Raw genomic sequence first — 27,480 nt, 5'->3', positions numbered from 1 at the left:
TCGCGCGTTGACCATATTCTACTATCAACCCTTTGAAACTGCGTCATAACTGCACGAGGTTTCCAACGAGGGAAATCTATCGCTAATTAAATCTCCTGCTAATTCTGCGCCTCTCAACGAAACCCCTGGTCCGGCGATATCAAATATTTAGCGTTAAAAATGGAAACGGCGGAAATAATCCAATGAAGGGGTACACAATATATATGCAAATGCACGAGACGAAGATTAATATCCCAGAATCTCTCGACTACAATTCATTCTCTCCTCCTATGATCTCTCGAGCAAGATCGCGTTACCTTCCTCTCCTATGCATACCCTCATTCGTCTCGCGGTGAGACGCTTGCTGCGAGTCACCGAATAAATCATGCCCTTTGCCCCGCGGCAGGTTTGCCAGTCAGATAACGCGCGAACGAGCCAAAAGAGAAGTTCGCCAGTTTTATCGCGGCGCGTGCTCTTCATCCGGGACAAATCGTCGAATTCTCGCGTGACCCGCGGGACTACCGTCGAGGGTGAAATCGAAAAAAGGATTAGTCGGAGGGTGGCGGCGTTCGCGGTCGCGATAAGACGATAATCGGTCGCGTTAGAACAATGGGACGTGACGAACGTAATCAAGACTGTAAGAACGGGGGAGTTTCTCAAGTGTCGGTCCACTCGCATCCGGAATATTAAGATCCGCTCCAATTCTTCGCGACGCCCCCTGTTCCGTGGGTGGAACAGTCCACCCACGTCTTAATCGACGGGTCGATCCTGCGGATTGGTTTTTTTTTTTTAAATACCACACGAGCCACGATATTAAAAGAGTGGCCCGCTCAAAAAACGTGCGAGGGACAAAAGCTCGTTCTGCACTTGCTAGGTGAACCTGTTGAAAGGTCACTTCTGTCGATCAAGGGGCGATAGATTACCCGGTGGAAAAAGCTTTCCCGCGGTCCGCGAAAATGTCTGTCCACGATTGATGTTTACTGCGCGAGGTTACATACCGCGTTCCCTCGTCGATTTACATCGGTTTCTCTGTTCCTTTCATCCGCGCAAAGGCCTGCCCGTGCACAGCATATTTGCCTATCAATACTCCTGGGGTATGATCTGAATTTTTTACTTTCCTCTTTTACCGTGTCCCGTTCCCTTTGCGACACGCCAGGCTATTCCATTTTCCCGTCCGTTTACGTGCACTTGCGGCTATAACTTATAGCGTCGCTCGATGCAACGATTTACATATACTCCACGGATTCGACGCGAGTGCAAAGCATTACAGATGTGATTCCAATATTTTATGCGCCCTGTGTGTCTTCTATAACCGAGGCGTGATTATTAATTAGCGGGGCGACCACTTCGAATCTACCAAATCGTTAACCAATCAAATTAAAGCCTCCGATGTAACCAGCCGGCATACAAGTCATTTATTTTCAAACTCAATTTTCCACGCGGGCGGGCAAAGCTGATCGCGAAACGACCGTATGTCCAACCGATACTACGCATCAAGGGAATCCATATTTAATTACCTCTGAATGAACCCCCTAACGATTGCCAGCGACGTAATTTAATTTAGCGAGCGACACAAAGGAGCGGGGGCTACCTTTTCCGAATGCAAAACGCAGAATAATGGCACCGGGCGAGATACTCGTCTTTGTTTTCCTTTTTTCTTTTTTTTTTTGTCAGCTATTCCCCCGCTAATATTCAACGTTTCGCGTCACCCTGCCACCCTCTCGAACGCAATAAATCTTACTAGCCATTCCGCTATACTACTTGGTCGCTTTTATCCCGTTCCCACGAAGCTGTTTCTCGCTCTGCTCCACGCTTTCCGCTCTTTTTTCCGCGTTCCGCTCCCAACCCCGTTCCCTTTTCCTCTTCACCCTTTTTATTCCTGGTCCCTGGCTACAATCCGGCTGCCGGCGCGCTCGCCAGGCCACGGAGATTAAAATATCGACTCGGGACACTGCGATACGTCGCGTCTGACCCCAATGCCGGCTCGCTAAACTCTTTAAGCGCGCGCGTTAGACGATTTAAAAGGATCGGAGGCGAAAAGCTTTCGACGCGGACGTACGGCTGAATCGTTCGTTCCGCCCTTGGGAAACGAACGCGCCCCCGGGGCCGGATCGCTTTGTTGCTCGCTGTAATAAGCGAAAGAGCATCGATAATGAAGCGTAGCTTTGTTTTTTATTCATACGTTCGAACGCAGCCAGTCGCGTTTGTCGCGTGTCATTATGTCGACGTTCGATTGCTGCTCTCTCTTGGAGGCGTTAATCGATTCCTCGTACCGTTTCAGGTACGAACCGAGCGAAGGTGACTCGTAACAAAGTTTCATAAAGTTCCACGCTTATGTAAGCAATCGGTTTATTCTCTTCCCCACGGTCGTTCTCTAATTGATTCCCGGCGGTATTGCGAAATGCGGGATACTCGATACGAAAATCGTGTTGGCCTTCGGCAAACATGATCTTCGATGGACGGTGTGGAGTTTAAAAAAAAAAAAGAAAAGGTGGAAGCGCGAAGTGAATCGGACATCGCCTTGAATATTTCGAACGGCTCGATTACCACGGAACCCCTCCATCGTCTGAAACCAATTAATTCTCGGATCGAGCGAAGCAACCACCATGGACAATCGCTCGCTTCTGGCCCTGTGCTACGAAAACTGAATGGACCAATTAAAACTCCGTTAATTTTTCGAGCCGTCGGAAGTGGTTGCCGCCCGCGTTTCAGCTTGCGCGCGGGATAATTGCGCGAGAATTATCCTCGAAATTCACAGGCAGACTTCGCGCGAGTAAATGGCGCGGCAAGAACGAGCAGCGTGGTCCACGACGCGTGTCCGCGCGTAGACGCGCGTAATGGCTTCGAGAATAGGCCACGGTGAACGAAGAGGAGGAACGGGTCGTTAATGGAAAGACGGCATTGTTTCTTACCTCGCGTCGGGTCGCGAGACAAGTGGTCGCCTCTGCGTGTACACTTGAAAACGACGGATTAAATATCAATTGATTCGCTATTTCATTTCGCGTGTGTTTAATACAGAGACGATATCGGATTTAATAAATGATATTAAAGAAATAATATTCCCAAGGAGCGCGGTATTTAACGTCGAATAATGAATCGAATAATATCGTCGATTCGGATTCAGCCGACTGACAAATTGACTCCTGGCCAGGATGGTAATGCGAGACTCGTTAACGGACGAGAGGAGCGAATATTCTCCCTGGGACGATATCGTTCGAATTATTATGCAAGAACTCTTTAAGGGGACGAAAGTTGGATCGCGACAGCGATACGATGGTTTATCGTGTTTCGTCTCCGTGCCCAATCCATGCATGCAAGATCGCGAACGGAGAGGAAGAGTGGCCAGCAAGATTTTGTATCTCTGATAATCGAGAAACTGGCTCGAGGAAATGGAGTAAACGCGGTCTGAACGAGGAAAGGGAACGAGTGGACCGGCTGGCGAGAGAAAAAAAGAAAAAGGGAGGAAAGGGTGGAGCCAACTCCGGGAGGGTGGAACGGGCGGGAAAGCGCGGGTAGACGACACGACGGAAGAAGAATAGAACGCGAAAACGACGGGAGGGTGAAAGTCCTTGTGGCCCGGCTGCGAAGCTACAGTCATTAGAATGTATTGTGGCGGAACGGTTTGACACGCTTCCTTTTGCGACGCCCGGGCGCCGCCGCAACCCCCGCCTCGACCGCGAGAAGATCCGTCGCAACCCTTTTCCCTCGCACGCATTCGCGAGTGCACGGAGGCGTGTGCGACGCGCATATAAAGCGGGCTACCAGTTCTAATACACTGTATAATGGCTGGCAGGACGACACTTTTTCGGGGACACGAGCACCCTTTTACCCATACCCGGCAGAGTGAATTCTTCTGGCAGCCGCTAATACGAACAGAGTGCTCGGAAAAAAAGATTAGCATACTTGTTACGAATATCTGCTAAAAACTGTTGTATTTCCCTAAATGTCTAACATATTCATATACATCTTTTCTTGTACCCGTTCAAGTATTTCTATTCTAACGCTTCATCAAGTGCGCCGAGGCGAACCGAGAATCTGTGCAGACGATTCATCGATTTGTTGATTATTACATCCAGTTTCAATTGATTACCATCAGCAAAGTTCATGAAAATGCAAATCATCCGTCTGTTTGCGACCGTCGAACGTCAACTCGAAGAAGCACTTCTATTAGCAAAGGTGTACAGGAAACTGCGCGCTTCTACTTCCGCTGGCACCTCGGAAAATTAAATCAACGTTGGCGCACACTGTTTAGGTAGCGTAATCAACGAAGCGGTAATCACGCCGGTTCGCTAAATTCGCTTGCTCGAGCTAACAACCTACCAAGAGTCGAGTTCATCTGGTGCGTGATAACGTGCGATCTTTTGTCGTCGCTGGCACCGCACCACGGTGCTTGCTACCAGAACACGGTTACCGGTTGTGGTGACCTTTATCCTTAACGTAATACCTTGCGGAATAAGAGCTGGTAAATAATAAACGGGGGCGAGAAATGATTTGGAGAGGCCACATTACGTAGGATCCGGCCGTCTTCGTGCAGTCCGCGTGTAAACGGGAAATAAAACCGACTCTTTGTCTCCACGGAGGATCCGAAGCTTTCTGCGTGACCCTTCTACGAATTCCCGTGTACTTTCTCGGCAATTTTTCATCCCCTTCGTTTGCGCCATTGTGCCCGAAAATTACAAACGTTTGCGGCTCCTCGTCCCCTTAAATTGAACAAAAGAACGGCCCTCTTTACCGCCTCGCGATGGCCGGCGCACGATTTTCTCATTCCGAGCAAAACGGCCGCGACGAGAGGCAAACATTTTCAGCCCCCATTTTTCAATGGGACACTCGTGCAATCGAGTTAAGCGGACGTTTCCGCGTTGCGTGCTCCTCGCGAGGAAACACCCAGTCGATTACAGTGTTTTCGCACGGGAACCGGAGTTCTCCGCGAGCTTCCGCGCGAAAGAAACGGCCTTTTATAGCGACGGCCAGCACGGATAAGACGAAGTTCGCTTCGGGTATCGAGGTGGCTAAGCTCGTTCGACCAACTAATATGTATGTACGATAACTGCGCGTGGGTGGTATATTATCGTTGCGCTGGAAATGAGGACGAATAGGTACGATCGCGTGTCCAAAGCACATTATCGACTTTCGGAACTCGAGCGCACGCCGAGCCAGGCCACGGAGAAAAAAGGAAGCCAAGCGAGGCGGTCGACTCCGCGTTGCGGGAATGTTTGCTTCAACGAGCACCCCGGTTGGCCCCCGATATGTGTACGCGTTTTCAAGGATAACGCGAATCTCGATGGAAATTATTACTCGTCTCTCTCTCTCCCTCTCTCTTTCTCTCTCTGGTGGAAATCGATGAAACGATCGTTGAGTATTGTCGCGGCGGAAGTTACGACTGGCACGGCTACAAATTGTTATGTGTTCCAACTTATTATGATTATTACCCCGTCTGTACGGATGGTAGAGAGTCGACCGTATACAAATGAAATTTAAATAACAACACAGTTCTGAAGTTGTTTATGTGAAATATTGTAATTGATAAAGTTTGGCGAATTGAATATCAACAGAAAACTCGTTCTCTCTCCAAAGAATCGAACAGTTTCCCATAACACCGCGAGATTTCACGGGTATTATTTCGTTACGTGGTACGAAGAAGAACCAACTCGCTCGACGTGGAACAACATCGAGGTTTGCACTTGGCGCGATCCAATTTGCTTCCCCCAATTGCACCCTTTTTGTTTCACGACCGAATTCACTGGAAATTCGACTGGCTGCTTACCAGACGGCTCGCTTGGTAAATTGGCCCGTGAATCCCGTGAGGTATACTCGATGGATTCGAGTCTTACGAAGGAATCGAACAGAAGAGTGGCCAAGGAATTGAATCGCGTTACGGTGGTCGTGAGGCTGCGTCCACCGAGGGAACTAATGGACACGCTCTTCTATACGTAAGGCCAGCAGCAGTCTCTACCTGCTGTTTCGTACGTGTACCCTTTCGCAGCTTGAAAGCCACCTTTTAGCCGTCTGCTAGACAAAAGATCCACGGTAACTGGAGTATCCGATGGTCCCCTTCCAGTCTGGACGTTGCTTAATTACGGATATATCGCGGCACTTTCGCTACCCGGTTTATTTCACGCGTCGAGCGTGGAATCCGTCGACGCTTTAAATATTCATCGAGACGGTCAGTACTATTTGCAGCCTCGATATTGAACGGGAATCTTGATACGGAAATCGATCGCGGGCGGCTCCATTAGCGTCATGCTTCGCGCGTTTCTGGCCCCCAAAGGTGACTGACTGTTCCCGCTCGTCCTGGCCTTATCAATTTCCACGTTGAATGCTGACGAAACGTCGCGGATGAGTTAATCAGCGGAAAAGTTGATCAGCAGAAAAGTTTCGTCGAATTCGAAAGTCGCTCTTGAAAGGGTTACTCCTTGAACGTGGCGAGTGGAGTGCCAGGAGGTGTTGGAAAGGTTAATCAATTCTTGTCTTAAATTTCAATTTTGAATATACCTCGACGGGCCGCTGCAGTATTTCTCGCGTTCTCCTCAGCGCGCTCACCGTATCGCTTAATATTAGCACTCGAACAAAATGGAACAGCAGTGGAACACGCTATTTCACGTTCAGTACGAAGGCATTACACCGAAAGTGCTCTAAAAGTACATTAGATGCTGTATAGACCCGCGAGTCAAACAGTACTTAGTTAGTTACAGTGGCCAGCTATTACGTTTGCTGCAATACAGGTTTCAATTAGGAAACGGCTTCGTTCTCCGCTTAATATTCGTTGAATTTCACGCGCAATGGGAGCAGGCCATTATATTACGCAGCGTTCTCGCCCATTGTCCCTCAAGATAAGCTCAGACCCGTTCCAAGAGTCGAGACGTTAAGCGCGCGACTGGAGAACCGGTGAAATCTTCTTCCTGCGATCTCGCAGATTACCCGAGCGAATTTTCGCCCCCGTTCCAACGCGTCTTGGTCAGGAATGGAACCAAGAACCGGATGAGAGAATTTATACGCACCAGTTTTAGATCGCGCTCGTCAAAAACGGGGCCAGGTGAAACTCGCGACCACGATCGTCTACCAGTGTGCGATACCCGGATAACAGGGAGGCTTTGCGAAGTTTCGCGAACGATAAAATCGGTACACGGGAACTTGTTGCTTTTATATACCGGGGCAAAGTTCAACAACAAGCTGGGGATCGAGTATACCGAAATTCCTCAAGAAGTTTCAACTACAAAAACGTGTCTGGTTGAGTTGAGCAAATTTGTTCGCGAAATGCGAGATCAGGCAGGTAAAACCGCGAGCCACCGCCAGAAATATATCACGATGCATCGAGAAATAAACGATCGCGTTTAATTGATCGTGGAGAAACTGTTTCATCGTGATCGGGATAAAAGGAATAATCCTTTCTGGACAGAGATAAAATCGATAATAGCGGCGGTGGATAATCGGGACCACCGAAATGTGGAACACGCTTCCTTAATCAAGATAGCGACAAGTGAAGCGGCAGCGCGATGGAGTACGTTAAACGGGGATTTGCGAGGGCCAACGTAATCCCATCGGTTCGATACGGCTTTGATTGCGTCACGCGCGTAGGCGTTCGGTACTTTCTTCGTTTTCCGTTGCCGTCTCCCGATTTGCCGGATACGCGGCCAAGTTTACCGCCGGAAGGGAGGGCCGACGGCGTCGAGTCTCACGACGAGCATCGTCCTCCTCGAATTCGAGACTCGTCGCGTTCTTGCCCGAAACTTTCCATCGTTCACGGTGCCTCGTCTTTGATCCTGGCTGCCTTCGAACATTGTCCAGTTCGCCAAACTATTCGCCTGTCCAGCGTAGGAATTATTATAAAGCGCTCGCGGAACGGGGACAAAGAAGCAACGACGGTTCGTCTCGCGAGAAACAGCCCCTTGTTCGTGATCGAATCCAGTTCGAAGACGACTAGGGTCGCGTTGCCAAATCGAAGAGGGGTCACGGTTGGAGAGCACAGTTCATCGAGGTTTTGTGACACAAATGAGAAAACTTAGATTCCAGGGAATTTTAAATTACTCGCAGCCGGACGCTTTGAGGGGGTTGGGGGGGTCCGTGTTGCACAATAGCCGAGAGGCTTCGTCGCGGGGCGAACTCGTTAAGACTTCAATTTATCAATTAGAACTTTGAAATGGACCCCGATCGAGCGTTCGTTCTCTTATTAACGCCATCCCAGGGAAACGTTCGTCCCTTACCGTCGATACGTACTCGGCCGTCCGTTTAAAACGCAGACGTTGAACGAGGATGAATGCTCATTCCGGCACCCGGCGAAGAGTTCAGCCAACTTTCGCCAGATACGAACGTATTTCATACAAATCGTCGTGGGCCATTGTGGGGTGGGGTGGAAACGGGAAGATAGCAGATAAACCGAAAGCTCGTTAGAGGACGCTGGTGAATCGTTACAACTTCTCGTCGGCGGACAAATGCGCCACGCTTCCTCGTATCTCCCGCGTTGTCGCTTTATTCAACGTTTTATCCAATTTTCATACGTTTTACCCGCCGCGGCGGTTACGAACGATAATATCCCAGCTAGCTTATGATCAATTAATTCCAGCACACGGTCCTACCGTTTCGTTTATATTCAGCGCAACAGCGATGAATCTCCGTCCGAGGCGAAAGTTCGCCAGTCGGAGAGAGGTGAAAAAGAAAACGAGGACCGTTTTAAAAAAAGCTACCCCGGAAAGGGGCAAGCGTTCCCGGGGTAATAAAGTGGCGCGGTTTCGCGTCGAGGGAGTCGCGCACGAGTTCGAACGGACCTAGTTTCCACCGTCGAATGAAAGGCTTCCACTTAACGCGCTTCGCTGCATAGCAGCTTAAAATCGCCGACACGTCGCGACGCTTTTCAAAGGATACAAGACGCCAAGGCAAGTGTCGTGTTCGCCGCGCGAAAGGCACACCCGGACGACATTCAGTATCGCGTACTTCAGATGCCCTTTGCGATCGGGCACGAGCGCTGGGTGGGAATGTTTCGTTTGTCGGGACGAATCGCCCGAACGTCTCAGCTATTCGAGGAATCGACAGGTTCTTTAGCTCGAATGCCCCGGAAGCGATTACTATTTTGTATTACACTGGCGCAAAGCGGTAGCTGATATTCTACGAAGTGTTGCCGGCCCGTTTTATAATCGGATTCGTCCCGCGATCGATGGGCTGCCCGTCTTCGATTCTCTCGAACAGATTTCCTCGTTTTTTCATGACCGCGACTATCCACTCGGCTCGTGCCGTTTCAGAGCAGAGCGGTCCGTTGCACGTTCGTCGGACAAATTCGTTGGAATCGGTCAGACGTGGCTCCTTTGTAACAACTCCGTAGACGCCGCGCGCAAAGCTTTGTGCCGTCGAACGAAATCTGTCGTTCGTTACTCGTTATCTGACAATTATTAGAAACGTTTGTATTCGCGTCTAGATAGGACGCGCACGAGCCGCGTCGTCGTTCCACTGGAACAAAGAGCCGCGTCCTCGATCACGCGATCGACTTAACCATTTTAACCATCGCGTTTCTTACGTTCCTTTCAATGTTACGCAAATGCGGTTCAATCTGCACACGTGGAACAGGAAAACGTTCGATGCTAACGAGGCGGCTATTTTTTACTTTCCTCTCGACGCGTCGTTGCAAATTCTTGGAATGGTGCTAGCGTGTTTAATCGTCAATGGCGAAGATTACCAATTAACGAAACCGAGTGAGAAACTGGCTACGAGTGACGTAAGTCGTCGAGGAAATAACGATAACGTTGATGTCCGTAGCTTGCGTGATTTCGAATGTAAAGCTTCCCTCGCGACTCCGTTCTCGCGGAGATTTGTTTTCCTTAACGGACCGCTATTTCTCACGTACAGGCACTGTGTTATATATGCGCATAGGAATGCAGGCTAGCAACATCGCGGCTTTATGTTTCGTCCTGGCGAACGTGTGCCGAAAATTTCAACGCGAATTACGCAACCCCAACCTACACGTACTCCTTCCTTTCAACGTACAACGCGGGGATGCTCGGCTAAAAAAGTGGGACAAGTTCTTAATCCTTGCGATATTGATAGGTCAATAACCAGAGGCTCGTTCGCCACTAATTTTCATCGTAATTTCAATAGTTACCACCTGTCTAATCGTCCACGATCAGCAACGCCTCGCGCCTTCATCCCCGTCCAATAAATCCATCTCTTCAACCTTTCGCATCGCTAATCTGTACCCCCACGAACACTCGGATTAACCGATCGATTTCCGTCATCGTTCGTCAAGTGGCACGATGCCTAGTAGCTCGAATAAAAAGTCGCGCCATCATCAATTCGAAATTATCCGGCCGGAGAACGCGACCGACACATCCGAGCGATTATCGAGTCGCTAAACGAACAAGGCATTCCGTTTAACGAATTCATATCTGCGCGAGTTTTCCATGCTGGCGATTTCGTTCAAACAGTCGAGGATTCGAGAGAAAAATGAGACAAAAAAAAGGGAACGATGAAAGGTAAAACGTACCCGAAACGCATCCCTCAGCTCCTGTTCCTCTTGATCCTGGTCCGTCGGTGCGGTTTCGCTCGCGCCTATGTTGCTCACGATTTCCACGAACTCTTCGAAGCTGACATTTCCATCTCCTGGAATCACAGAAACACATAGAGGAAAAAAATGAACGCATCATTTACGCCAACGTCGCGTTTTCATTTCGTTTTTAGGCGTATGTTTCCGCCTTTTTTTCAATTTTCCCCGCAGCAAGGTGGCCGCCATTTATCTGCAAATGTCACACCGTGAAAGGATTCCCTCCCTTTTTTTCTTCGTCCTTATCCTTCTTTTCCAAGCCGCACTTTATCGCGAGCACGCTATTCGTTCTGTCCCGATAAAATCTTTCCCACGCGCTTTCGCTGTTTCTCCTGTTTTACTATTTTCAACAATTTCGATTCACCCTCTTTCTCCTCGCGCGGTAGAATCCACTCGTTCGATCAACGGAAGAGGAGACAAGCCGAGAGACGAAAGCACGGGAACCGCGGGATTAACGAACTTCCCGACACGAATGTGTGCAAGCCCGACGTTCTTAAACGAAAGCAGCTTTCCCGTCTGTTCGCAATTTCATCGGAAAAATCACATTTTCCGTTATATGCATTTCCAACGCCTCGTTTGTTCCCTCTCGCGTTCGCCACGCGTAGAACGTGGGAAGGGAGACAAAATATTAGCCGGAATCGGAGGAAGATTTCTCTGGTCGAGACACTGCGCGAATTCTTTCGCCGATAATGCTCGTGGGAACGAGGTACCGGCAAGTACCAGCTAAAATGCACGAAAATCCATCAGCAGGTTCCAACGGAGGAACGGCTACAATTTTCCACGGCGAAGAATCATCGAAAGCTATCGTTCTGATCGTATCGCGGCTTCCATAACTTCCTTGGAACTGCCCTTTAAATAAATAACCAGCTCCCCGCGGTGGAGGAATCCTCTCGAACGATCACGCCCGAGCGAGCACTCGAGGCGTTCTGTGTACAGACTGCATGCTGGCTGTTGTCTCGACCTTCTGTTATTGACAATGCCTCCGAAGGATGGAAAAGCGTTTGGGAATTTTTCGCGCGCTTAAACGGCACGTCCCTCGTTCGCTGCCGGAATTTTCTGCGGCCGGGGAACGTCTCCCGTGCATGTTGGCGATGTAGCTAAAGTTTCGAGGGTTAAATAGAGTTTCCGTGGGAGGAGGAGGGAAGTTTTTCGCGGATTACCGTAAGCCAGAAATTGTACGGACTTCGAAATAAAAGTTCATGGCGATCTTGGTGATTTACGAGCAGGCGTGGGAGATGGTTTGTCACCCAACGGTGTATGCTCGTAACGACTTTTGTCTAACGACTTCGCGTCGGGAAAAAGCGTCGATCGGTCGCACTCGGACACGCGGGAACGTGCCGTCGCGCGGCTCGAAAGCAACGGCGAAACGTGATCCATCAAACGCGAACGTGTGTCTTCGATGATCTAGGCTGTCGTGTCTTGGATGCCGTCGCTTAGACGTTTCCGGGTTTTTCCTCGTCTCTGGCGGCTTAAACGTTATTCCGCGCAAACGTCGAGACTTAAACGCGATTACACCCGTCCGCGGCGCAGGATTTGCGACGTGTCTATACATAAAGCGTGCATAATCGCGTGTTTAACTTCCCAGGCACCGTGTCCACGTGAACTTATGCAGGCGTAGGTATCGCGTACGCGCGCGGAAAGATAAGCGGCGTTCGTTTGTCCAGCGATTAAACGTGCGGGCGTGAAAAGTCACCCAGGCACGATTGTTCTTCCTTTTTGTCGACTAGAAATTGGATCGACGAACCGAGATCCAAGCGGAAACACGCGGATCCTTTGTTCCGCGAGGCACGCGCTTTTCGAAGTCGACCGTTCCGAGCGCTTATCACTTCGCGGGCGATCGATTCTGGCTGAAAAAATTCCCGCTGATAATATCTGCCTGATAAACTGTTATGGAACGCACAAAGGAGAGAGTACCGTGGAAAGTTTTCTGATAGTCGAGCGCGGAACGTGAAATTGCATAGCCACGTTCGAATTGCGTCTGAAATATCCTGCGAGCGCCCCGACCTAACGAGAAGGAACGAGCTCGACACGCGAAATCGTTACTGTAAATGATCGCGTTATTTAAGCTGACAGGCAAGTTTTAATTGGTGTACTGTTACGACGAATTAACACGGTCTCGCCTTGGAACCGGGACACTGCGTGAAACAACGGCAAGCACGCGATACAGCTTGTCTGACGGACGCAGTAATAGTCTGGCAGCCGAGAGAACCCTTTGGTTACCTCTGCACACGCATACCTAGACGCAGAACGCGTCTCACTCCGCTTTTCTCGTTTCCGTTTCCTCGAGTTTTCCGCGTACTTACACCCCCCGCGTAGGGTGAGCGTGCACGAAGACAAGCGCCACCCCTGTCCGTGTATCCGCATTTCGAGTGATAGTTGCATAAATTCCAAGAGAATACGCGATCAACGTAATCGAAGTAACCGTGACGCGAAGCAACCACGAAGCGATCATCGTCGTAACTTGGTGAATCCATCGACAAAGAGCGCGCAGAGCGGAGCGGAAAACGAGCCACCCCTTTGGTATGGGTCGTAGCGTGCGATCGCTGTCCAAGGAAAATGTAATCTCCTTCGAAGCGATATCTCACTGGGTTTTGAAAAAATACAAACGTTGCTCGTTTGTTCTGCCAGGTGTGAGCGAAAAAGCTTCCGATCGCGCTCTGTCCACGGATTTTCACGATTCGCAAACGGCGCTGAACTTATGAATAATTGCGCGCGAATAAAAGTGTCAAACGGAGCGAGAAAGGGGGATGATAAACAGAACGGGTTTGTCGAGACGCTGTGGCAACAGCGGGGATCCCTCGTTACCGATGCGGAGACGGCGAATTCAAATTCGCCGCGGGTTTGATCGACGCGGTGGCAAACCGGTGTAGGCATAAACGGCAACGAAACGGGTCGGGGCTAAATAAACCGCAATTTGTTCAACAACGCTCCGGCTCGAACCGTAAGAAAAACGTAAAACAAGGGCGGCTGGTACGGATAGAAGCATCCGCCCTCCACAGAGCTGTCCTCTCCTTGTCTATCCAATTTCTTTTAACATGGTTTCGTCAAGAATATCCACCGTATCGATTCCCATACGTCTGAAATCGAGTTTCCGGCTACGATTTTCGTCGTCCCCGTTTCCGTGTCCCAACCACATTTCATGATTATGAAGCAATTTCTTATTTCGCATTCGCGACGCACAAAGCCACGTGTAAAGATCGACGTCAATTTCGTTGAATATGGAAACGCGTCTATTCGACAGACGTCAAAGCAATCAACCGCAACCACTCATCGCAGTAGCAAAATCGAAAACAGGTGTACCTTCCACAACATTAAATTGGTATACGTGTGGTAATGATAATATCATTTTAAAGCGTGGAAAATTATTTTAAACAACCATGAAATTTTCTCAATTTTCCGGAGGTAGCTTCGTGGAAGGCCGGAGGAGAATCATTTGCAGGGATAAGCAATAATCTCTGCTCTAACTACTCTACGTACCATTTATATCCTCGTTTAATGCTCATTCTGTGCTCAATCAGAGCAACTGCTCAAGTAAATACGCATCCTGATGCATTCCTTCCTTCTCTCGCTTGATTCCTCATAGCACGCGTTGCTTTGAAACGCGCACGGCACAGCCGTTTGAAGCGGAACGTTTACGCGAAGGCATCGTTATTTATTCAACGGTGTAACATCGATCTGTTCCCAAACCACGTGAATAGGATCGCTGTGGTTCCCGCTAATTCCCTTGTTTTCGAAATCGCGTGCCGGGACCAACACTTCCGTTTGATACGCGATGCTCCTTTCATCAGCGTCGAAATCGAAATGAAACGGCGAGCGAGCCACTTTGCATAAAATCGTTCTATCATTTCGTATGATAGTGGTTTTCATTTCGTAAGTGAAATGTTTCATTGTACTAACAGGTGATTTCCGCGGACGTGAAATATTTCGCGACACTGGTTGGCAAATATCGTCGTTAAACAAACACTGTTCGAGCAACGTCGATGCCGGAAAACATCGATGTAGCCGATAAAAGTAATGAAAATTGTAAACATCGGACACAAACACATCTGCGGCGATGAAGGAACCGTTTTTAATCGTGAATCTGTTTCTGGCACACGTTTTCAAGCACCACCGGGGGAAACAATAATATGGTACATGTATATTTAAAAGCACGGGCGCGAGGTATGCCCAGAAATAGGAGCAGAAAATTCCCAAGCATTGTTGTTCGACGCGCCACCCCTTTCCACGTGCATGGTCACAATAGTGCTTTATTCATCGATACCCGCCAAAATGTGGCTTCATCTTGCATCGCCGTTCCACGTTTCGAACTCCCGAACGACACGTTAAAAACACTCCGCACAATGAAATTCGTTCAAAAGAGTGTTCGTTATTGATCCCGCTCGATCGCGGTTGTATTTTGGTCGTGAAAATATATTCGAAATACCGTGGAGAAAAGCGCGGGGGTTGGACGCGAGGTTCGTTCCGTTCGTTCGATCAGCCAGGCGTGTATCTCAAATTTCAGCTGGAATTGCGCGCAGCTTGTTCTTCGAATGAACGGTGCGCGCCCCGGAGCGTCTACAAAATCAACTCGAAGGAACTTCCGACGTTACGTTCTCCAACTGCACCCCCATCGCAATCGGGCGTCTACGCTCGCCAATTTCCTAGCTGCGTCGCGCCAGTTTTCCAACGACCAGTTTCGAACGCACTCGAACTTTCGTTTCGATTAAGCGCAATGTATTATACCTCGAAACCTTCCATTCGCCACGATGATATCCGCGACGATATAACAGACATAATGCAGCCGAAACGCTTCGCGAGCATCGTCAACGGAGAACTTCGTCGAGCTGAACATTTTTGTTTTCAATTTCTCGAGGCTTCGTCCCGCGGAGCCAACCGTGGAGCAGTCAGCCAATTTCTCACGTCCACTAATTCCCACGAAAGCCAGAAACACGGCGGGCGACGCGATAACTGACTCCGCGAGGTCGCGAAAATCAATTCGCGCCCCCGATTCGAGAAACTCGCCCGTTCCCGAACCGTTCCCGCCGATGAATAAACGATTCAAGTTATAGAAACGCGGAGAGAGGCTCGCCATTGCCGATCGACCGACCGGAACTTCCGTCCGCGCCGCTAAATACCACAACGTAACGCCCGTTCGATTGACGTTCGACATGCAGCTACGCGGCGAGAACGAGGGGCCTATACACGCGTGGTACATGCCGCCTGGTACATACCAATGGTCTACTTGCCACCACCGACAGAAACATCCAACCGACGCGCACAGAATTTGATCAAACTTTCCGCGGCGCCGCGACGAACATTGGAACTCGACGACGCAACGCAGCTGCTCGAAGGACTCGACGTTAATTAACTAATAACGCGAAATAGATATAATCTCTGGTATTCTAAATGCCTCGAACGTGCGATAAAAATCAAAGGTTACACACATTTCCCACGAGTCACGCGGGCCAATGCCGCTCGTTCGCGGAGTGGTTGCCATTCGAATGACGCGATGGATGTCATCGCGTAGGGACGTTTTCATATTCGCCTTCCCATCGGCGGCTCTCTATCTCTCGCGATATTTTTTCCCTTTTGCTTCTTCTTCCTGTTTTGTCCCGGCATGAATGTATCCGCGCAGATATATTTCCCTCCCTCTTTTATTCGATAGTGTGGTGTGTGACGCGCGCACCCACACCAGGACGGGCGTATTCATCGAGACGGGGTGCATCCACGGTGAAACGGATCTCGATTACATAGGCGCGGTGGTCTCGTTCCGCGGCTCCGCTAAGCCTCGTCGTAGCTACTTCTAATTATTCGTGCACCGTCGACGAGGTTTTGGTATCGAAATCCGAAGCGGTCCCGCGGAGTCCAGGCACGAGGCCAGGGAAGTAGACGTCGGATCGACGACGGCCGTTTTCGATCACGACGTACTCCGTCCGCCCTGGTATTCGACGGGACAATTAAACGAACCGGTCGATTAGGGAGGAGCGACGCTGTGGAATACTGATGACGGACGATCGTTATAGGATTGACGGCGAAACGAGCGGACGCGACGTGGAACGTGCAAATAACACCTGCGCTGTACTTTGCCAGTGAAAAGTGCAAGTATTTGAGAGCAGCGAACGGTTTACCAATCAAGCTTTCTTAACTTCTACCGTGCGCGTTGTAGGGGTGAGTTAAAGAGCTCCAGCTTGTAATCAAGGTCTGAAGTTAGCAGATGGAACCGGCTAAAAAGTCGCCGAGCAAACGAACAGCAGGAGGACAAGTTAAGGAGCGCGTTATTGGTCGCAGATGGAAGGTACACGAAATTCAATTACCGGGAATCAGAGTTTGGAGTGAAAAGAGCGAACCGGATACGTGTATCGTCGAAGTTTCGGCCGAAATTTTGGTGCCTCGCTAACAGGAATACGTTGGCACGTTTCGCGAGTTCTCCTACGCGCCACTATTGTTTCCGATTGAACGCGAAGCCTGCTCGCCTACACAAAGCGTTTCATGATTTCCAGCGGATCGTGAAATAAATAAAAATTCTGTCAGCGCGATCAGGCCTTTCACGAGCAACTCGTTCGCCGCCATACGAGCGACGCCGCGCGGCGACAGACATAGAGAGGGGAAATTTTACGCGCCGTAAACACGGCTCGCAATTGACGACGACAGCTTTCGGATTCGTACTAGCGAATGGGCTAGCGTGACGGTTGTTGGGACGTGCGAGTAATCCCGCGAAACGATTCTCGCTCGAATGGTCCATATTCACGCGGAACCACCCCCGCGTTTAGGTGCCTGGAATTCTCAGCCTGTCGCGTCTCGCAGGGTAGCACTTTTAAATTCCGCGCTGCACGCCGTGTTAAAGCAGAATTAACGAAATCGTAAAGCGAAGGGCCGACGATACTCTCGCGATTGCGATAAAAGTGGTGGCTTTCTTCCCGGCGGAGGAATCAGCAACAGGTACACCGATACCTTTACATGCACCCTCCGTGTAACGCCGCCAAGTCGAGCGCAACAAGACGTATCCGCGTCACGCGAGCCAACTACTTTCTTTCAGCCTGATCTCGAGCTGGTCCGCTCAACCGGTCGAAACAACGGTACGGTTTAATTTTCACGAGAATTCAACCCTTCTCCGTTCGAACCACACCCTCCTATTTCCCCTATGGATCCGTGCGACGAGAAAGTTATCCAAGAAGATCGCAGACAAGATACACGACTCCTGATTCGGTCGCGAACTCCCAGCGAATCTCGTAATTGGCCATCGAAACAATGGAAAGCAGAGGATTCCGAGTAAACCCGCTCGGAGCGTGAACGGGCGAACGTAACGACCGTTCCGTCGTTTCGCAGGGGTATAGCGTCGAGCGAAAAGGGGCGAAGAGTGTACGGTCGAAAGGGTCGCGGGAGGGTGAGTGGATCTGACTTAATAAAGAGGCACCGCTCGCGGAACGTCCTCCCTATTGTCTGGCGGGCGAACACTTCGCGAAAATTACCCGCAATTAAGCCGATGCCGTCGGGCAGAAAGGTTGCAAGTGGGCCAACGTGGTTACGCGGATGAATGGTGAACTTCGAGGATCTCCAGGCAGCTCGATTGCCAGCTTGTTCCCATGGATCTTCCCGGCACGTGTTACGGGCCGCGTTGCTAATGTAACGGAACGATTTACGCCCGTGCCTGCACTTTATTCGAACTAGCGGGGCTAATGAATTTAGTGACGCGGTCGAGGACGGCGTCCCATGAATTTTAACGAACTGACCGGCTTCGATTCCGCGTGGGATCCCCGGGCATTAATAGGAAATTTTCGATTAACGCCGCGTCCCATCCTGGCATTTGGGTCACTTTGGCTGTTTTGATGCATGCTAGCTATTTGTTCTACCCCCGCGTTGACGTTGGTTTTAATATCGAAGAATTATTTCGGTACGCTCAGCTTACCATCGATGTCGATCTCTTGGAGCATAGTGCGCAGCTCCTCAGCCCTCGCGAACTGTCCCAGCGAACGCATCACCCTGCCCAGTTCCTCCTTCGTGATGCTTCCGTCCCCGTCCTTGTCGAACAGCCTGAAAGCCTCTCGGAACTCTGCAATAACGAAATTTCATACGATTAACAACCCACCATCGCCTCGATTCTTTAATCGTCATTTAAATTCCAATGGTCGCGTTTAGAGTGTCGTTGTTACGATATATTTTCAAAGAGTAACGAGCAGACGGCGATCTATTTTAAGAGTAGAAAAGGAAAAGCGGTCGAGGGTGGTCCCGTGGGTAATTACGTGGCCAGCATCGAAATCAAAGAGCCCCGAGGTAATGAACCGCGAGTCACGAAGATGAGTCGAAGGAACCGTGAAACACGCGCCGGGTCTGCAGCAGGTTTTTTTTCGTGGCGAAGGGTTAGAGTGGAATGGGTCGTTCGAGCTGATTAAACGGTCCGGTCGATAACATTCCGCGATGTTTGATGCCTGCGGCGGGCACGATGAGGAAGCCCAGCCCTGGTTGGACTTGGATCGTCGGTGCTTGACTCGACCGTTTAATAGCCTCGTTTCACGGCCCATTGATTTTGTACGTACCGCCGGCTATGGTTTTCCTACAAGTACATTCTGCGGCGTATCCACCCGCTATTGTGCCTGCACCACCGATAGACAGAGCCGAAGACAGAGCGTGAGAGAAGTAGATAGGGACGCTGGACGGACGCTCGCGATTTCGCGCTAACGTGCGAAAGAAATGGCGAGGAAAAGCTTCGCGCGGGATGCCACATCGGCGAATTGATTCTGCTTAACCCGGTTACGCGTTCACGGTTTCGCGATGTTATTCGCTCGGTTCTTTCACGAACAACGAGAAACGGGGCATCAAGATGGTTGGAAGACGCTCGCGAGTCGCGGGATAAGAGGCGCGATTAAGCGAGAATAGGGTGGAAGATGGGAAGACTACTTCCGAATTAGGCTGCATCTCGTGAGACTGTTTTTCAGATTCCGCCTTTCGAAGGCTTCTAGAGTGGATATAAATAGTATGAATAACGACGCAGTTATGTCGAGGATTAAACCATTAGTCTCCATGAAACGCGGTAATTTTCTCGTTCCGTTGAAGCGCGGTTCGTCCATAAACCTCCGTCGTTCGTCTCCTGAAAAGTGTAGCGAGTGGTAATTCCTCTTTGAGGAGAACGTACGCAGGGTGCTTTCCACGGAACGTCCATTAATCAATGATATCCCATAGAAGATAACCCGATTTTTATCGGCTGGATGGGCTGCCGTTTTCAACCTGTAACTCCGCGGCGATATAAAACAGCCTTTCAAAAAAGGTACGGGGCTTAAGTCAACGTAGACGCGCGTATTTCTTTGCATTAAAAAGGGGGAAAAAAGGTCTGGCATATTCGAGAGCCTCGTTTCCACGTAGCCGGGATTTCTTTGATTCGAATTCCGTTTGCGACTGCGTTCCGCCTTCAACTTCGTCATTGGACGAATCGCCGTCCAGCAATTTAACTTAGACTTCATAGGTGGACATATTCCTGCAGTCGTAAAAACTCGTTTCGCTAACTTCGTGCTTTTTATAGATACAGTTCCCCGTTTGGTATTAAAAATTTCCGTAGAAATCGGAAAGAGCCGGGCTTAAATACTGCCGACATTTCCATCAAACACGCGCGAACTGGCGGAAACGTGACGCCAGTCTGATTTCGAAATGAGAGTTGAAAAAAAGAGGGAAAGAACGTTACGAGAAACTGTACGCCAGGTTGCGAGTGACGTGGAATGTGAAAAGCAGCGATTGCCATGAGATCTCGCGTTAATTAGAAAAACCCGCCATATCCCTGTACGGTCTAATCGTTAACGTACGCCAGGGTCGAGGGAACAACTCGTTGCGCCACTCTCCTCGTATTCACCGGTTTATTCGTTGTTTTGACGGCGCTAACGAAGTGACGGGCTGTAACCGTGGCTAAATCCGAACGTCCGATCCTCTCCAATTTACGCGAAATCATAAGCTGCGTAACAAAGTTACTTGACGTTCCTTTCGGTTGTGCCGAATCATCGAAGCTAACGAATCGTCGCGCTGGATGTATCGGCGAGCGCATTAGAAACGATACGCCGATTTTTCTAATATCAATATTGACGCGCGACTGCGAGACACGGTCAACCGAACGCGATACAAATAAAATCGTTATTTGACTGGTTGCGGCGAACCATTAAAAACTAGATACCGTCCAAAATGAAAAACATTTAATATCCCCATGAATTCGCGCCGGACTCTTCCGGCACGATTATTAAAGTAATAAATTCTGTCACGCGATAGAAACATCCCCCCCCAGGCCGAGTGATTTATATTTATTTCGTGTTTTATATTATGCTCGCAAAAAGTAATCCCGTAAAGGACGCCCGATACATCCGTTACAACCCCATGGATTGAATAAGAACAAAGTTGAGGGGCGGACATCGTCGAGGTGCGCCGCATTAAATTCGAGCGAGAAACGTTGCTCGGTGGTGTCATCATATATTACAGTGGAAACTCGAGGCGAAAGAGCCCTTCATTGTTTGTTCGTTTTCAACCATTCATTGGGATATAAAGTTCTTTGGAGATAATTCGCCGGATCCTAGGTCGAATGACGATAACATTACCTTTGTTCGAAAGTTACGGTTATCTCCACGAGTATTGTACATAGATCTCGGTAAATAATATACATTCACTGTCGTCAACGCAATAATTTTTCTTCGTTCGTTTATTTATTAAAATTCCACTCACCCTTCATTTGAGACTTGGATATAGCAGGCGTTTTACTGGACGAGACAGGGGCTGATCTCCTGGGCGAGGCGGGCAAGGAGAAGAGGACGTTCGCCGGCAACTTGCTGGCCTCAGCGGAGGACGAGGCCGGCAAATACCCGGTGGAGGACGTGGCTGTGATCGGGCAAGTCGTCGCATAGAACTGAGACTGTTGCCATTGCCACTGACATTCCTGCTCCGTCGTGGCCGACGATATCGATGCTTCTGATTCCGCGGGTACGAATGGCAACGCCATCGACGCGACTGTCATCGTAGACGCCGGCGTTGTCGGCGTGGTCGTCATCGTCATCGTTATCGTTGTGGCCGTCGACGTCCTCTGGGAACAGCTGCCCGTCGTCCCTTCTTGTTCCTCGCTGTTCCCGACCGTCCCGCTGCTCTGCCTCGTCTGCGAACATATTTTTCACATTTTTCAAATCGTTCTCAAGTAAATTCATGTATTCTCCTGCATCGTGACCTACCCGCCTCCTCGTAGACTCGTAAAGGAATTTCATTCCTCGCGAGCGACGGAGGTCTTGGTATTTGAGATGCGAAAAAAGAAGGAAGGCTTCCTTTTGCAGTTTAAACAAAAAAAAAAAAAAATGGGAGTTTTATGGGACGCGATTTAACGTTCTCTGTTCCGTGGAGGATCGAGCCGACCGAGTAGCCACAGGTGGCTCGACGCGCGTAACGATAGACAGTTCGCCGCGGCACAGAAGGGACAGTAGAGTGGAATTGGTAAAAAGTTGGAAAGAAGACACTTTGGGTTATCTCCTCCAGCTAAACCAAGGCAACGATCCTACTGCACCGCGTGCTGTAATTATTCGAGTATTCTGTCTTTTACCTCGGTTATCTTAGAGCGCGTTATTATCCGCGGTTGGACGATAAAACGACCGACGTGAAGTTTAAGAAAGTTCGCAACACGGGAACGACAGTCAACTAGCTGGAAGCAGACGGAAAAATGTGGCTGGATCTGGTAACGATCACGAAGTGGCGGGCGTTCCCAGGTTCGCAGCTGTAAACTTGAGAACACGTCCCGCAGGCATATCAAGGAACGAAGTTTATCGGTCGCGCGGTTTAGAAGCCAACCACGAACGTGTTTTCCAGCTGTTCACGGTAATCGCGTCTCGTCGCGGTGACGAGAATCGATTGAACGCCTCGACGCTCGACTTGGCGTTCGACTTCCTCTGTGCGGGATGTATCGTTGACAATATCAATACCGAGTAATTAATGCCAGCAATTGATACGCTGTATGACTGGACTTCGACGGTAAAATAATCCTCGAAACTGCGCGGAATCCAGTTCAGTGAATTAATATAGGATTTGTATCTCTTCGTCGGATGGTATATAACCAGATGCGATTTTAAACGACGAAGATTACACGGCGAGGGAAATCATTAACGGACGTCGCGGCAGCGTGGATTTAATAACCACGCGGACGGCCGTGTAAGAGTTTGTATTTCAGTCGACTTGATTTATGAAAAGAAAAGCAAACATAGCTCGAGGGTGTTTCAAGCGGCAGAAAGGAAGTTATGACTCGGCTAACTCTGTTTAGAGACCCCTCGATGCTCGGTACTACTCCGCGACAATAAAAGCGGGTACCTTCGGTGATATTTCCGGACACAACGTAACACGTTGCGACGATAAACCTCGGGGATAGACAGCTCGCTAAATTGCTGCATATTTCTGTAGGGACGAACAGAAAGAATCCCGCGAGGTCCGCTTTAATCATCCGCTGAAATCGAGCTCACGTAACGCGAGGGCCTATAAATCTTGTTTCTTCCCAGGCGAAAATTCACGGCCACCTGTATTATCGTAATTTACCAGCTGCGAAAATAATTCCCCCATTTTCGTCGCGCAACGACGGGGAGGAAAGAAATTAGGTAAATGAAATTCATTGACGCGTGCACGTCTCCCTGAGTCGCGCGAAAAACCAAAATGACTCCGATAGGGCGGCGGGAGAAAGACCTTCGATTTATTGAATTCCGCGCGAACCCTCTCGACGCTGACATCGATGGCTGACCCAGAACGAGAAATACTCGGGACCATCCTGCGCGGGCGGGACCTGCGAATTTTAAAGTCAACCGGCACAGAAAGTTACGCGAAATTTAATAACAAAAGACCGATGGGACGAGTTTCCCGGCTGGGATTCTCTTCTTTTTTCGTTCGTTTATTCCCGACTCATTCAACCCCGACCGCTAACGCGGACGCACACTGACAAAATCGAATTCTCGTTAACTCGTCACGCGTCTAACGATCGCTCCTGACACTTTTATCCTCGGTTTCGACGACTCCTCGGGTCGTGCGCCAATTTAAATTACATTTCATCGCTACCACCTAACGTGGACAAAGCGACCGGTATTCTTATTTGACCCGTACCAGGAGTTCGAGATTCCGTTCGTGATCCCTACCCCTTTTTTTGCTGCTCCCCGCTAAACCTGCAAATGGACGCGCCTCCGATACTTAATTACAAAAACGATCTAATTCCTTTCTTAAGCGACTGTTAACGACCCAAGGCTTTTTCCTATTAACCGTTATCGAACGTTGCCTGTAATTGGCTGCGAAATTAAAATTCCCTTCCTGTCTTCAGATGAAAGCAAAGAGTGCTAGGAAGAACGCATTAGAAAATAATGTTGTCGCTCTTCTACCGTATAGAAGATCTATTGAGGTTCTTCCTCGAAACAAACCGCCAGCGAGACTTTGAAAGCAAAGTGGACGCGCGACCGAAATAAGGTGCACCAGCGCATCGCATTCAACGATCTACCGTGCAGATAATTCAATTACCACGATGCCCCAAAGCCATGGAGAATCCATACGCCAGTTGGCTAATGAAATAACTCGGGGCAAGGCGACACACGTAATCGTCTGTCCAGGGGACCTCTAACTGGAAATTCCATTGTTAGCGATCCTCCGAAACGTCGTTTTCACTCTCTGAAACCCCTGGAAAGTAAACTCCGAGAGGCCATCCTGCAGAAATTTACTTGCAACCGTACAGTGCGCGTATCTCACGCTAGAAGTCCGCAGGCGAGATTGGCTATTCCATTTAAGACTGCGATCATTTAGTAAATTGACACACATCGTACCGTATAGGGTATTCCTAACCGAGGACGCGCACTCAATTCCGTTTTGAATATTTTCCCGTCGATGAGGAAACTTCATTAGCGGCAACGACTAGACTAACTACCATACTGGTCACTCGTCAACCGGTAGAACAGGTGGAAGCGCGGAAAAAGGCTTGGCCTCGCGGAGCCGCGGCTATTATCGTTCACACCGACCGTATCACCCTCGTTCGCGGAAAAGACTCGCGAAATTTGTTCGTCGAACGAACCTCGACTCGACCGTAGCCGTTCTAACTCGATTAAACGCCGTAATGAACGTGCCGCTTAATTAACCCGTCTTGAAGGAGCGAGCGTCTGGTCGAACGGCCCTCGCTGAGGCGACGAACACTTGAGGAAGGTCTTAACAGTTTACGTCGTTAACAGACTCATAATTAGAGGGCGAAGCGTATGGTACGCAAAGATCTCGTGATCGTGGATCCGTGGGATAACAATTAAGGATCGAACGACGCAGGATCATCGTAAATGTATTTCGATATAGCCAAATATGCGCGTCTTGGTTAAACGAGTTGGGCGATCTTAGAAGAACGCTTTCTTTGCATAGCAATGAAATGGTGTCTCGCGAAATGGAATGTCCGTCGATATCGCTGGACGGAATAATTTCCCGGACCCGGATGGCTTAAGACGTTTAATTAAAAGCGTGCGATCAGAGGTTGACGGGACGTCGTGCGAAAATCATGCGAATTTCGCGAACTCGAATCGGAATTCCCGTCAAAGCGAACACGCGTGTCACGGAAAAAGCAGGTGGCAGCCTGAACAGTAATTATTCGTCGCGATTATTCGCTTGCTTTTGAAAACGCGTCAATTAACGGCGAAACGCGGTCATAAAGGGCGGGCGAATCGAAACGTTTGCGGAGGGTCGGAGAGGGTGTGTACACGTGTCGTAAATCAACGGTGCGAGCCGGGAGAGAAACACGCTCCCGGCGATTGTAACGCAACTGGGACCAGAAACGTACATCCAGGAATCGCGCGGCGTGGAAACAACGTCGAACGAAAAGGGGCAGCGGAGGAAAAAGAGAGTTTACGAGAGGGTCGGGTGGAGGGACGATAAGACGCGACGCTCGATCACGCTGTCTTGCATTTTGATTGAACGAGAAACGAGAAAACTTCGGCCGGCTTGCACGCGCGTTCGACGATTTGCATGCGGCCGCGTCCGCGTAGCCTGCATACGGAAGATAGGCTGTTTATGCTGTCATTAAACGTTTAATTCTTTCTCTCGAGAAAAGCTGCCCCTGAGGAAGTAGGGTCCGATGTAACATTTGTAGAATGGACGAAATTAGAATAGAAAAGTAACGTGTCTCGTTTGGTCTTGGTGGTCCCGGTGGTACCTTTAACTTTTGGAGAACATGGTAATCCCATCGGTCCACAACTTTAGAGTCTCGTAGGCTTGACTGAGACACGGGAAGCTTCGTAGATTCCATCTCGGACTAGCGCAATTTGTAGACAACGTGCAGTTACCACTGTCCCTCCCCATTGTAGCATCAGAGTGATTTGATCGAGCAAACAGTCACGACAAGCCTGCATCTTGTAAGCACGTAAGCAACTGCCTGCTCGACACTATTTAATCAACGAGTGGCTAGCGTTGCCCGGAGAATCCCGCAGGCCCTCGTGTCTCAAAATCTTTCTAATATTCGAGAGCGTTTCTCAAGATAACCAGATAAGACACAGCCCACTATATCAGCGACGATGTACGGCGGGTTAAAATATAACACCCCGGCGTCCTCTCAGCGCCTTTTACATCCCCGTCTCCCTCCCGATTTTCAATCAACCCGCGAGTACTCGAGTAGTTACTGCGAGCTATAAATCAAAACACGTTGTGTCCTCAACTTTCACCGTAAACGCCTGTGCATGACTGCGCCGAACTGGTCCTGGAAACTGTAAACTCCGCGAAATTCACAACTGGAAACGTCGCGCAGTTTGATCGCGCGGACGACGAAACGCGCCCGCCGAGTGTTAATTGGGAACGCACGAAATCACCAAGAATTAACCGATTAATCGGCTGGCTGGAAAGGGAGAGAAACGCGTTGAGGGCGAACTCGTTAGCGCTGCGGTTGACCGCCCGTTTACGACCGATTTCACGCGACGCGCCGTTCCCCGCTGTAATTCACCATATGAGAAAGGAAATGATCGCGCGGCGGCAAAAACTGTCGATAGTTTATGCGCTTCCCATTGTCCGCATTGTTTTCATTCTCTCGATTCGAGGTTTCGAGGGAAAACGGGCTAGCCGTAATTTGCCCTTCATACTGTCGCGTTGTATCATCAAACGAAAAGAAAGCTTCTGCCTCCCAACGAGCGGAACGGTAGAATTTTACGCGTGCAGTTTTCTTCCCAGAGTGGAGTAAACGTTTATACTTCAACGATACATCCCTCGAAGACGATCGAATGAAAACGCGGGGACTATTCATCGGTGCGCGACATCAGCTGCGTGAATTTTCATCCGGTTTTTGTTGAAACCGTTATTCTTTAACAAGGACCCTCGAGTGACGTTTCAGAAAGCACTGGTAAAATTGTAACAATACCAGCATTCTCCAGCTGTAGTTAGTTTCCAGACCGATGCACAGGGTGTATGTTCACTGTTAACGCACAGCTCGTCGCTGTTATCCCCTTAATATTCTATCGCGTACATTAGCGAGTTAGACCATAGCAGCGTTAGGCTCCACCCTCGCCTTTATGCGATAATGTCGCGTCTGTCTAATTTGTACGGCTCTTTAAACACCTGACGGCGACGTTAATAGATCCCGTGCAAGCCGTAACAATAAAGGAGATCGTCTCGATTGACTAATAGCGCCAATTTCCGTGACGCGACTGTTCACGGCGGATCAAAGACACCAATTCTCAGCCACGTCCATTAAATCCTTTGTCCCGTTCAGCCCGGTCGAAAAACGCATTAATCGATTCGATCCTCGCCGCGCGTATCTCACCAGCCACGGAGACGGATCGAGACAGGAATATATGATCCGACTTCGAAACTGGCGATAAAAGCGTTATCCCGGGAGGGCGGGATGGAGCATTTTTCGCAAATCCCCCGAATCACGCCGCCTAAGTGGAGACACGGGCTTTACGTGTCTACTGCGACAACATACTCGGAGGAATTTAGCATCGTTTCCGGCCATTTCGTTTCCATAGGAGCCGCGGACGAGTTTCATAGCTATATCCCGGCCGGTGGTAGGTTTA

At 49.6% G+C, this 27,480-nt stretch overlaps 1 protein-coding gene across 3 annotated transcripts in view; it reads right to left on the bottom strand.

Moving 5' to 3' along the window:
• LOC143429126 (uncharacterized) overlaps positions 1–27,480 on the bottom strand; it is a 63,785-nt gene that overhangs the window by 7,569 nt on the left and 28,736 nt on the right. For all 3 annotated transcript variants that reach the window (XM_076904581.1, XM_076904579.1, XM_076904580.1), the window contains exons 2-4: positions 21,176–21,599; positions 18,390–18,533; positions 10,448–10,563 (exon numbers count right to left, since the gene is read on the bottom strand). In XM_076904581.1, coding sequence (XP_076760696.1) covers positions 10,448–10,563; positions 18,390–18,533; positions 21,176–21,503 — 588 coding nt within the window. In that variant the 5' untranslated portion in view covers positions 21,504–21,599. The remainder of the gene's footprint in view (positions 1–10,447; positions 10,564–18,389; positions 18,534–21,175; positions 21,600–27,480) is intronic.

This window comes from Xylocopa sonorina, chromosome 11, assembly GCF_050948175.1.
Source record: "Xylocopa sonorina isolate GNS202 chromosome 11, iyXylSono1_principal, whole genome shotgun sequence".
NCBI lineage: Eukaryota > Metazoa > Arthropoda > Insecta > Hymenoptera > Apidae > Xylocopa > Xylocopa sonorina.
This window is presented reverse-complemented; position numbering and strand designations above follow the sequence as displayed.